General features: G+C 46.1%; 1 protein-coding gene across 5 annotated transcripts in view; it reads left to right on the plus strand.

Moving 5' to 3' along the window:
* Nucleotides 1-12,565, plus strand: part of LOC144785799 (uncharacterized) — a 672,618-nt gene that overhangs the window by 311,598 nt on the left and 348,455 nt on the right. For all 5 annotated transcript variants that reach the window (XM_078664619.1, XM_078664623.1, XM_078664622.1 and 2 more), the window contains exon 3: nt 3,046-3,244. In XM_078664619.1, coding sequence (XP_078520745.1) covers nt 3,046-3,244 — 199 coding nt within the window. The remainder of the gene's footprint in view (nt 1-3,045; nt 3,245-12,565) is intronic.

The following is a 12,565-nucleotide window of genomic DNA, read 5'->3' on the forward strand; positions in this document are numbered from 1 at the left end:
ACCCGGAACCAACGGCAACAAAGGTTTGGGTGTCGTTCTGTGCTGTAGGGTTTCAAATATGACCGTCGTCTTGATCTGCGGAGCAGTCATAGGCACTCCTAGCTTCAGGGCTCCCCTGCCCAAGATGTCCTGGAACGAGAAGATATCCTCAGTTGGAGATACCCTCGAGCGTGGACTGTTCGTCAAGGTCGGAGAGTAATCCCTGTGAGAACGGTTCCTCGAAGAACCTGAAGAGCTACGGGTCCTCCTGGACCTAGATCTTCTACTTGAACGTGTTCTAGATGGAGATCTATCTCTGTGACGAGATTTTTTCGCACTTGAATGTCTAGAACGAGACTGCTCTTTACGGGGAAGAGCCTGGTCTCGATATGCCTTTAGCCGATCAGCCATCGCCTTGTCCTCGGCCCAGTGGTGAAGGGGTCTATTCCACCTTGGAGAAAGATGAATAGAAGGAGATTTGTGAGTGGGATCCTGCACAGGTGAACGTGGCCGTGAAGGTTGATCCACTTGATCCTGTTGCGATCCTGCAGGGGACTTGGATCTCTCCCTAAGTGAACCGCTGTTTCGTCCACCTGAAGACCCGCCACTGTGAGATGATGAGGAAGACGAGGATCGGCTCCTTTGAGATCTAGAGTAAGATCCCGACCGATATCTCCTTTCTGCGATCCTCCTTTTCTTGGCAGGGGGTTCATGCACCGGAGATTGTCCCACCTCCGCAGCCGATGCCGATCCTGGAGAACCGAATTGAGACCGAGACTGGTCCAATGGTTCACCTTCCGTCTCCTGCAGCACCTGCCTCAAAGGCGACCTCTCCTGTGATCTTGTAGGAGTGAGGCTCACTGGCTGGGAAACGCTCTGTTCTCTGGCTCTCCGCTGATCCATAGACAGTGGCTGCATCGACGCCGAGCGCTGAGCTGATATACGCTCTCTCGACGTCGACCGTGTCTTCGTCGACACCGATCCCTTCGGCATAGAGCATCTCGCCGTTGAAGGACGTCCACTCGACGACGACTGAGGCTGCTTCGACGCCGATCGCCTGTGCTCTGTCGGCGATGGGGTGTGCCTCGAGGCCGAATGCCGCTTGCTTGAATGCGACGGAGGCTGCCTCGACGTCGAACGCCATTGATCGGGCGTCGACGTGGGCTGCTTCGACGTCGATCGACTATGTGTCGACGAAGGCTCCCTCGACGCCGAACGACCATGACTAGTCGTCGGCGGAGGATGACTCGACGTCGAACGCCGTTGACCTGGCGTCGACGGAGAATGCCTCGACGTCGCAGCATGACGATGCTGCTTCGACGTCATGTGGATCGCCGTCAAACTCTTCCGCTTCGACGGCGACCTATCCCTCGACGCTGTCTGTCGCGGAGGTACCTTGGATGTTGACGCTGAAGACATCTTCTTCGTCACCGTCGACGCCGACTGCGAACCGGTCGGGGCTTCTTTCGACGTCGACCGCGTCTTCCGACTTTTCTGCTTCTTGGGAGATCTTCCTCTCTCAGAAAGCCCATAAACACGAATCCTCTCACGTTCTTTAAGAGTTCTGGATGATAAAACCTGGCAGTGTTCACAGGTTTTCGAAGAATGAGAAGCTGGTAGGCACAGGATACACACTGAATGAGTGTCAGTCTTGGCCATCTTCCTTCCACATGAAGGGCACTTGTCAAAGAGAGAAGGCATCTTTGACAGAAAAATCACCTTTTTTGAGCCCAAAAAAGGTAGCAGTAACACCCTAAGTCCAAAAGACGTCGAGTGAAAGCAAAAAATTGTAGTTAACGAGAGTATTTTTTGACAAAAAGCCAAAAAGAAAAGGGAGCTGTTTCACAAGGGTCCTGACTGAAGGAGCCGGAAAGAACAACTGACCTAACTGTCACCCCTGAGGCATGATGGGAAGCCCGGGGTCATGGCTGCCTTAAAGGCACGGTGCCAGTTTTTTTTGTTGAAAATGGTTTCATTTTCTATGCTATTGTTTTGCAATGCAGCCTGAGGGCTAACAATGTCTATTTACAAGCAATTTTTCAGAATTTATGAGTGGTTTACTCATTAAAACACAAAGTTCAAAGGTTATTTGACCTGATGTGTTTTTTCTTTTGCTTTTCTTGCGAATTGCAGTGCATGTATATGTGTTTACATTGTTTTTAGCCTCAGTTATGGAGCTGCATTGGGGTGAGAAAAATAATATATGTGCATACATATATGTGGAGCGAGATATATGTGTTTTTTACATATATATTTTTTATATTGTTTCCGGGGTCCCGCACATGGGCGGGAATATTCAGTGCTTATGACTATTGATGAGGATCCCCTGGAAGAGAACAGGCCGTGGCTTTCCTCGGCAACATCGGGCGAGCTCGGGAAGTTCCGTCGCCGCACAGTGGAGCACCAGGGTGCCGATGGCACAATCACACTCCTCAGCAGGTTCAGGCGCCGCTGATAGCGCGCCTACAGGAGAATTCCCCCCGGGATAGGACGGAGCTCCATCAGGCTACGTCCACCATCTTGGCTGGCTAGCCACGCCCTCCACAGTGAGGTTATCTGATATCTGGTAATTGGAAGATGTACAGTGGTAATTTTGAGCTCTGGTCTAAGTTAAGTTGTGATCCATAGTCAATTGAGTTATTCTGCCCTGCTTCTGTTCTTTCCTCCCTCTGCCCACTTTTTGTTTTGATCTGTGCAACTGGCTGATCATGGGTGCTATTGCTGTTATGGTATTATCAGTATTTCTGTCTAGTTTTATTGTAAAATTGCTGTACACAGCCTAGCATGAAGGGGCTATACTTCTGAATTATTAGGAGGGTTGAAAATGCATGCACTATTGTTGTTTTGTATGCATGAGCTATACCTTAATAAACTGTTTGGAAAAAGATAAAAGTAGTGCCTTCTTGAGGCATCAAGACATTGACACCCTAGTTGATTTAGTGAAAACAACACGGGCAGCAGTGGTCCTCTGGTTGTTATATGTTGAGCCTAGCATGATCTCCTATTGTTTAATGGCCTAGTTCTTTTGCTGTGAGTTGATAGTTTCTCTTAATTTTCTCTTTTTAGCTTCAGAAAGACCACCTAAAAAGAAAGCAAATAAGAGCCCAGGCCAGCACTACAAGAGAAAAATGTAGCAGAGACAGAATAAACACCCCTGCGGTTGCAGTTGATACATACAATGAAAAAGGACCCGATGTTTATACACAACTTGTGGAAGCCCTGGAGTGGGCACAGGCCAGTGAGCGAAGGAACTCTGAGTTACAAGGTAAGGTTAGAATAAAACGAGTCTTGATGACATGTCCATGTCTGTATCTGCTCCTTTCTGGCTTTGGATTTCTCCTACTTTTCAAAACACTATGTTAGAAGAAGCAATTATCAGTTACTGATCCTGACAAGTAAAAGTACTGTGCCGAAGTTTTGACTGCTTGAAAGCTGGAGTGATAATTTTGCAGGAATGAAGGTTCAAACAACATGAAGAGTTCCCTTTGTACCTGCACACCCTGGTGTTCTGTAGCAGGATGAGTATACAACTGCTGTTCTCCCTATTCCTAGCAGTCAGCGAGGGTTGAGAAACAGTCGCCTAGAAAAGCTGAGATGGAATTCACTAAATTCACCCTGGCGCTCACGTAGGTTTTCTGGGAAAAAGAAAATACCTTCTGCTTTGACATAAAGGTGCCTCGCTCTTTAAGGCATTTGGATGGTGTCCGAATATTTTTTACTTGCCAAAGATGCAGATGGTGCAGCTCTATTTCTGCAGCTTAGCTCCAGATCTTCAGAGTCACTAGCGGAAAATAATACAGATTGTAAGCTTGATGGGCTGACCATCCATGCTCAGCTCTGCAGACATGCACAGTTTGTATATTTCAGAGCACTGATGCACAAATTGCTCTGATTGAGTTGTGGGGCCCCAAATCTTGACTCGCATTTCCTCAGCAATGCACGGCATTTTAGCCCTATAACACCAGTGGGCCGCAAAAAGCAGTGGCGAAAGATTATAATATTTACACCATCAATTACACGATGAATTATCACTGGGTATGTGTTATTTTAATCTCAACAAATTATTCTCATAAATGTATCATACAATGCCTGTATTCCTGTATCAGTATGGATATAGGGTCCCAGACAGATAGAAAAAGAGAAAACTTTAACTTTACAAAATCAAACTACGAACAGGGAATGAATCAAAGTACCATGTTTTATTCACTGGGTACTCAAAAACTTCTTATTAGTTATACCAATTGTACATCACAAAGATCAAAAAGATTTGTGCCCACATGAGTGATGGGGGGATGTGCAGTGAGGGGAAGGTGATATTCAAGACAAACAAATCATCATTTTTTTTATAACAAACCAAATTTGTACAATGTCACAGTGGCATCCCTCATAGGGGCCACATATTTACGGTAAACGAAAACCAACAATCTTTGATGTCCAGACTTCTATGTACAGCTGTATTAGTCTGGCTAGAGTTAGAAGCTGGTATTGCGATGGTGGGTAGTCTACGTTTCGACCCTAAAAAGGGTAGGGACAGTAACCCTTACAGAGCGGGTCTTCTTCAGGACAAAGAGGGTGAAGTGGGCAAACTTCCTAAGAAAAAATTAAAAAGAAATCTATAAGGGTCTGTACGATCCCTATTGAACCATAGCGGGTTGGACTGTCGCCCGCTTGTACTAAGGATCGAAGAAATATTAAAAACATACACATTTTGGAGGAGGGCTACATGAGGAAGAAAGTACCACAACTGTCTAGCAGGACAGGTTACCATGAGAAAAGGGGAGGTAATGGTAATTCATACCAAAGAACGGGTTAAGTATAGTTATCCCGTCTACTAAAAGGTGGCCTGAATTAGCATACGGTCATTAAATGTGAAAATCACCATTGGGTCATTGGTTACCTGCTTTCGTGAAGGTGGACAGTAAGCAGGTATAGTCAGTGGTCCTATGTCCACGTATCAAATCTAGAGGGACCAAAAAACAGGTGGAGGGTTTGCATGCTGGCTCAGAAAATACTTTGGTAACACCAGTGTTAAAAACAACATAATCACTACCTTGATAGTCCAAAAGGATGACCAAATGTTCATCGTGAAGCAAGCGTCGTCACAGTGCTGTCATGAGGAAATTAAAACTACTTTAATATGCCATGCCGATTTAGCATAACTTTTCTAGTAATCTGGAAAAAGGTTGTACAATTTGTACCTGTCAGAGGATTCGAATCACAGTCCTCTCCGAATTGGGCAGGCAGTTATAATTGCGGGCTCTCTGCTAAAAAATAGAAAAATATATACATAAGCAGGGAGCTCAAGCGGGTCATCTTCCTTTACCGCTGCGCTCAGATTAAGTACACCGTGTTGTTCATGGGCAGGGAGCTGAAACGGGTGTGTTCATTTACCGCGTTGCTCAGACTAAGTAAAAGTGATCATGGGCAGAGAGCTCGAGCGGGTGTGTTACTTGACCGCTACGCTCAAGTTAAGTACAAAACTCCGTCAATGGCAGTGTTGTAATGATGGACCCTCGTGATGTAAAAAAATTATTGGACCTCATCGGTAAACGGCGCTAGCGCTGAAAAAGATGGCCTGCTCACCTATCTGTCATGAAAGATCATCGGATGCAGTGGAAACAACGACGTGTTGTTTCAAAATCGCGTCTGATTAGGCTCCAGAGTTCGAGTAACCAGGAAATGGTTACAGGGAGGGGCGTGACAAGAGTCGCGTTAGAAAGGGTGAAAAGACTGAAGGGATCAGGTTGCTAGGTTACCACACTCAAACTGACTAGAAGAACAGATTTCTCAGTGGGTGGAATATTCGTAAAAAAGAAGAAAAAGATTCATTTGAAGCACATAATTTTAAATTATCATTCAGGCATTACACAAACCACACAGGGCAGTGAAAAATGCCACAGAACGACTGGGTTAAAACACCATTATTTCAAAAGAGAATCAATAAGGGGAGATTCAATTTCATAGATGGAAAACTGATCAGCCAGCAAACATATATTGTGAGACGTGTCATTGTGAAACAGTGACATACTCGTGCCATGCAAGATACCAGTGAAAGGGCCATTGCTATATCAATCAAGTAATCACAGTGATCATAACATGAAGCGCGTACCTGCCACACAGGGTGGTATAGGGCGCATGTATTCAGAGTAGTAGATGTCGATAGATGAAAGGTTCAAAATAGACACAGTTTAGATTTAGAGACAGATAAAGGAGGTAGGGTCACAGATTGGCTAATTGCGCAAAACTGCTCTCGGATTCGTTCAGGCCACTTTGAATGGAGTCAAAAAATGTAATTCATTTTAGTTCCCTGACGTTCAGAATGGGGGCTATATTTCCGCCCCTAGGGCCAAGTGTCACATGTTCTAAGACGATCTATTTAAGACTTTCCGGTGAGTGGTCATTTTTCAGACCGTGTTCGACCATTGGTGCACCAGTTACTTGGCATCTAACACGACTGCAATGTTGAAGAAAACGTGTTTTTACCCGTTGCTGCGTTTGGCCGACATAGATTAAATCACATGTGCAAACTATGCAATATACCACATCCGTGGTATTACAATTGGTGTGCGATTTAAGTCTAATCTGATGATGCTTGTAGCGGAATTCTTTCGTTTGAATTGCCTGGGGGCAGGCTTTACACTTGCCACACTTATAATGGCCAAGGATAGGTGGAAGGTTCCAGAGCGATGTTAAGGTGGCAGAAGGTGGAGTCTCCAAAAAAGAGGAAACCACCTGGTCTCGGATGTTTCTGGCTTTTTTGAAAGAATGCATCGGTACAGTGCTAATATCCAGATCTTCAGATATAATTGGCCAATGTTTATTGATTATTTTTTTGATGACGTTACTCTTGGTGGTGTAGGTGGTAACACAGATTAGGCGTGCATCTACGTTATTGGTACGGTCACTTGGTTCCAAGAGTGTTTCTCGATGATTGAACCACGCTCTCTTCATAGCCCTCTTGGTTAGTCGCCGGGGGTAACCTCGTTCAATCAAACGGTCCATCAACTTCGCGGATTCATCCATGTAATCCTCTTTTTTGGTACAATTTCGGCGGATCCTCAAAAATTGACCAAAGGGCAAATTGTCTCTCAGACCCCTGGGCTGGTGGCTGGAATATTGAAGTAACGAGTTGCGTTCCGCCGGTTTTCTGAAAAGGGTTGTATGGAGTACTTCATCCTCTGCTATGATAGACAGATCCAAGAAATCAATCCTCTTCTTGTCTGATTGTATTGTGAACTGGATATCACGTGATCTTGCGTTTAACCATGCATGGAAGGCTATTATCTCTTCTTCAGTCCCTGTCCATAGCAGGAGGATGTTGTCAATATAGCGCATCCACAGTTGTATGTTAGATCTAAAAGGATTCAAATCATTAAGGATAAATGTGTTCTCAAAGGTGGACATAAAGATTATGGCTAAATCTGGGGCGAAGGCTGCCCCCATCGCTACCCCCTTTGTTTGCAAATAAAAGCAATTTTGAAACACAAAAAAGTTCCTCATCATGGCTATTTTCAGAAGCAAGATAATAAATGCAGTTGGGACTTGTACCGGTGCAACTCGGCGTTCCAAAGCTATGGCAACCACATCGAGAGCCTCATCTTGAGGAATACTAGTGTATAGGGACACTATGTCACATGTGGCAAGAAGTTGATCCTCAGGGTTAAAAGGACGTCCGTCCACAATATTGATTGTGTGTGTGGTGTCTCGTAGATAGGTTCCTGTTTGTTCTGCCAAGGGTTTTAGGAAAAAATCGATGTAGCGGCACAATGGTTCAAGTATCGAGCCACACCCCGATACTATGGGGCGACCCGGAGGGTTCTGTATGTCCTTGTGCACTTTAGGAAGTGTTTAGATAGTTGGCAAACGGGGATTTATTTGGTTGAGGTATTGGTACTCTTGATCTGATACAAAACCTTGATCTAGACCTTCCTTCGTGACACGTTGTATTTCTTCAGAAAGCTCTTTTGAAGGGTCATGGGTCAGTTTTCTGTAGCTGATTCCATCGTTAAGTTGTCTCAGGATCTCCTCTTTATATTTAGATACGTCTTGGACAATGATCGCTCCGCCCTTGTCCGCTGGTTTCACAATGACGTCTCTATTTTCTTTGATGGAACGGAGAGCCATCTTCTCAGTCTTGCTGATGTTAAATTGGGTATACGTTTTTTTATTAAGAGCCTTCTTGACATCACGTAATACTAGGCTCTCATAAGCTAGAATCCTCTGTGTCATTGCATGGGTTGATGGAACAAAAGTGGATGGTAAACGTAAACCAGTGGTGGAAGGGCACATCATCATTGGTTTGTTCTTAAAGAAAAATCGCAATCTGATTTTCCTAAAAAATCTGTGCAACTCAGTTAAAGTAGTAAATTCATTAGGCAAAGCTGTAGGCACATATGATAACCCTCTACTCAATATTCTTATTTCGTCATCATTCAAGGTATGAGATGAGATGTTTATCACTGGAGTGGCTGCTGGTCTTACCACCTGTAGTTTTTCCGGTGGGTTGACCTCTCCCCGTGTTCTTCTGGGGGGAACCTGACTTGCTTCGCACCTCTCCCTCTCCCATCGCCGCTCTCCCAGTCGCTCGCGGAACCCTGTTGGCCTCTGTTGGCCCCTCTGCTCCAGTTGTTCCCACGTCCCCGTGGTGGTCTCCATGTGCCCCGTCCTAAAAAGGATTTTGTTGGTAGGGTTGCCGGTATTGGTCTTGGTATCCGTAGGATGTGCTAGGACCTGATTGGTCGAATTCTTCACCCGAACTGTATGAGGAGTCCGAGAAGGTTGTGAAGGTGCGTCGACCCCTGGATCCTCCACCATCAATGACACAATGAATTATCACTGGGTATGTGTTATTTTAATCACAACAAATTATTCTCATAAATGTATCGTACAATGCCTGTATTCCTGTATCAATCACCAGATCAGAAAATCAAATCCTGGAAAATTCTTACTGACCACATGAATAAAAACTAAAAGAAAAATAGTTTGAAGATTGTTCTATTACTTTCTTGTTGCTTCCTCATTTTTACAAGGGTAAGGTGATTGATCAAACGCTTTCAATGTCCAATCCCTCCTGAAGGTAGTCCTATGAGAAGACTGGATCAGGGTCCAACGCCTGACAATCCTCCTACTGCTAAACTAATCTAAACGGGACTTCTTTAAAAGCAAAACGATGCGTTTCTGCCTGGGCCTTCACTGCCACAGATTACAGCTTACATCTGATTGCACATATCTTTCTCTGTATGCGGATAATACGTTGTTGTATTTGAGGGGGGGGGGGGGGACATTTACCTCAGGGGAGCATTGTCGGAGTTTGATGGTTACTCTGGACTGGAGGTCAACTGGGATAAATCATGTGTCTATCCCCTTCGGGTTGTTATGGCTGAGTGCCGGACCTGTTCCCATGGCACAACATTGCGGTGAGAGCATCACCCTGTTTGTTATTTGGGTATGGTTGTCTACCGCTCACCGAAATTGTTGTACGAGGGAAACTTCAGTCAAACGCTCACCGGGTTGTGGCACTTGGCTGCTTTCGGGACTACGTTACCACTTTCGGTGAGTATCTGGGAGGCTGTCTCGAAAAGGATTATTCTCTCCTGCCTCCTTTACTTGTTCACGGTCCTCCGGCTGGAGCTGCCCTGGAAATGTTTTCACGAATGAGATGGCATGCTACTATCGCTATACTAGGGCACATCGCATCACTATGTAGCACTCCTGCCGGTGACAGAGGGGAGGCGACACCCGATCTCGAGTAGTATTACTTGGCGGTGCAGCTCTAGTGGGTGGCTCAATGGTGGTCCTATCTCTGGTGTGGCGTGGGTACCCGTGAGGGTGGCTCTCCGTCTAAGGATCTTTAAACTGGTGTCCTGTTGAAGCCTGCATACAGGGTGCGGGCATCAATCGTCTTGATTAGAATGGCACGTTATGCGGTGGTCCAGTGCTCAGATCCCAAATACCCATGAGCTCCCACTTGTGATGGCTCTACGCTGGGGGTGACCGGGTGGGGTTGGTTGGTATTCTGTGAGTGGCCTTCAGCCGGGGTTACTGTCCTGGGGGGGATCACTTCACAGGAGGTGAGTTGTGCCCTTTCTTGGAAGTATGGTAGTCCTATGACCTCCCAGTGAGTGATTTTTGATATCATGGCGCGCGTGGTGGGGTTCCGGAACATTATGGGGTGGACGAAAGCGGTCACATTACTATATAGGGCCTTACTGGAGGGGGCTTGAACAGCTCTTGCAGTCCCCCTGTTGCGATGGGAGGAGGACTTGGGGGTGTCGATAAACAACTTGTCCTGGAGGGGAAAGGTCCTGGAATCCTTCCCTAGAGTGCCTCCCCAGCACATACATACCATGTTCCCTGCCCATACCTCGGAGATCCTCAATGTACTGTGGAGGATGCTGGCTTCTTCCACATGGTCTGGTCCTACATCTTTTACTACCTTACTAGACAGCGGTCCACCAGGTGTATTCATGGGGCCAAGGACAGAGACTTCACACTCAGTTCATATAGGCCCAGAAGGCATGATTGGGGACTAACTGCGGCTAGGAAAACTACTGATAGGTTGCTGGACTTAGCTTTGATCCTTGCTCCGAGACAAGTAACTAAGAGTTGGAAGTCCAATCAGGTCCAGATGTGTACAGGTAGTGGTTGGAATTAGTGAAATGGGCTGACCGCGAAAGAGAAGCAATTTACAGGGAGGAGGCTAGGGAGGTGAGGAGGGTGCCGATTCTTCCCACGTGGGACGCTATACTGTTGGCATGTCCCCATGTGGACTACAGTGGCCATATCGTTGTAGACTATCCCCTTTCGGACGCTCAATCACCCGCCTCTGAGTAACGGGCACTGAGCCTGAACCTGGATCCCCGTTAAATGCTCTTGGGTTTTGCTGTATCCTTGCCCTGTTTGCCTCCATTGCTATTGGTCTAATAATTGTTGATGAAGCGCTTAGGTTTCTTCAGATTGTAATGTAGCTCTGTGACTCTGCTGTTATGCATGTTCCTTGTTCTTGGGGACCATCCTGCTCTCTCTACTCGGCTAACTTTACCTTGCTATACTTTCTATAAATGATGCCTCCAAATGATGTACTTCTTATTTTTCCTATTCGCATTGCCCGCTGGCATTTTTCTTTGTACTATGTTTTATTCTGATTTAAAATGCAAATTAAAAAAAGTCCAAAAAAAGGCTGTGCAGCTGTTTCTCACACCTGCATTAATTATGTCTGCACTGTCAACACTTTTGAAAAAGTATAGACCACCGGTTCAGGAGCCTCCTTGCCTAAGAGCAGATCCTCTTCCCAACTCAGATATTGTGGCCGTAACAAGCAAGTCCCTTGCAGTGATTCCTTCTTCGATCGTTCCCCAAGAAAAAGAGAGCCAGATAATGGACTCTGTTGTGATGTCGAGACCATCAGCATCCACCATGAAAGTCACCACTGCATTTTTGGGGAAGTATGACAGATCACTATGGGACTCTCTTCAAATATTTGGTGACAAGCTCCTAAACGAAGACAGACTAGACTTCCAAGAGGTCCTTAAGGAGGGCCTGCTTGTCTCCAACCCGGTTATTAGTGCAGCAGCAGACGCTTCTGACTTGGGGTGGGGGCGAGGGGAGGTCATGGATACTGTCACCATATCTGCATGAGACAAAGCTCCTGTCCTAGACTGATAGGAACTAAACTAGTGGCAAAGGAAATCCTCATCTTACCGTTTTCAGGACATTCTCCCTTTGGCACATATGCCTCACTTGAAGTCTTAGATGGAAGCTTTGGGCCTAGAGAAGGAAAAAGAACACAGAAATAGGTACAGGCCATATGACAGGCGAGATTTACCTCAAGCTCCCCAATGGTTACACGAGCAGCAACATCAGAGGCAGCCTTAGCATCTTCGTAAGTCCTTCAGATGTAGAGGAGGCCAGAAACCACTTTATGCCGCAGGAAAACCTCCTGGCAGTCAGTGACTTTCCTATCACCCCCTTCTCTGTCAGTCACTCCGGTGGGGGAAGCATAGTCAGTCATCTGCCAGTGTAGCTACTAATAACAGAAGAAAAGGGCTTGAACATTGTTCAGAATGGATATAATCTTCGATTCCAGTACCCTTCTCCTGCTATAACTCCAAGCAAAATTGTGGGCTATCAACAAGATCTCTTGCAGAAGGAATTCAACACCCTACAACAGAAAGATGTGGTGGAGGAGATTCTTTGACTCCAAAAAAGGAACTGGGATTTATTCATGACCATTTCTGGCTCGAAAAAAAATCACCAAACAAATAGTTCAGCCCTATTCTCGAAAGAAAGATATTCAGAAACCTCGGCGCCTATTGCACGCTCCGGAGGCAAGATGGCGGCTGCTTGAGCGGCCGGTGCAGAGAGCTTGCGGCGAGGACCCAGATAGAATGCCAAAATGCCGAAATGATTGAAGCTCTGAATATATGACATACAGACTAACCCGGAATCCATCTGAATAAGTTATGCGGCAGACCCTCGTTCGGTTTGGTTCCGTCGGGCCCTTGAGACGGCGTCTGTGGTTTGCGCTACGGACGCTACGGGCGCTTGAAGCTGTCATCCCCGGCTGCCTCGAGTTGAGAGGTGGGCG

Source organism: Lissotriton helveticus, chromosome 10 (genome assembly GCF_964261635.1).
Source record: "Lissotriton helveticus chromosome 10, aLisHel1.1, whole genome shotgun sequence".
Classification (NCBI taxonomy): Eukaryota; Metazoa; Chordata; class Amphibia; order Caudata; family Salamandridae; genus Lissotriton; species Lissotriton helveticus.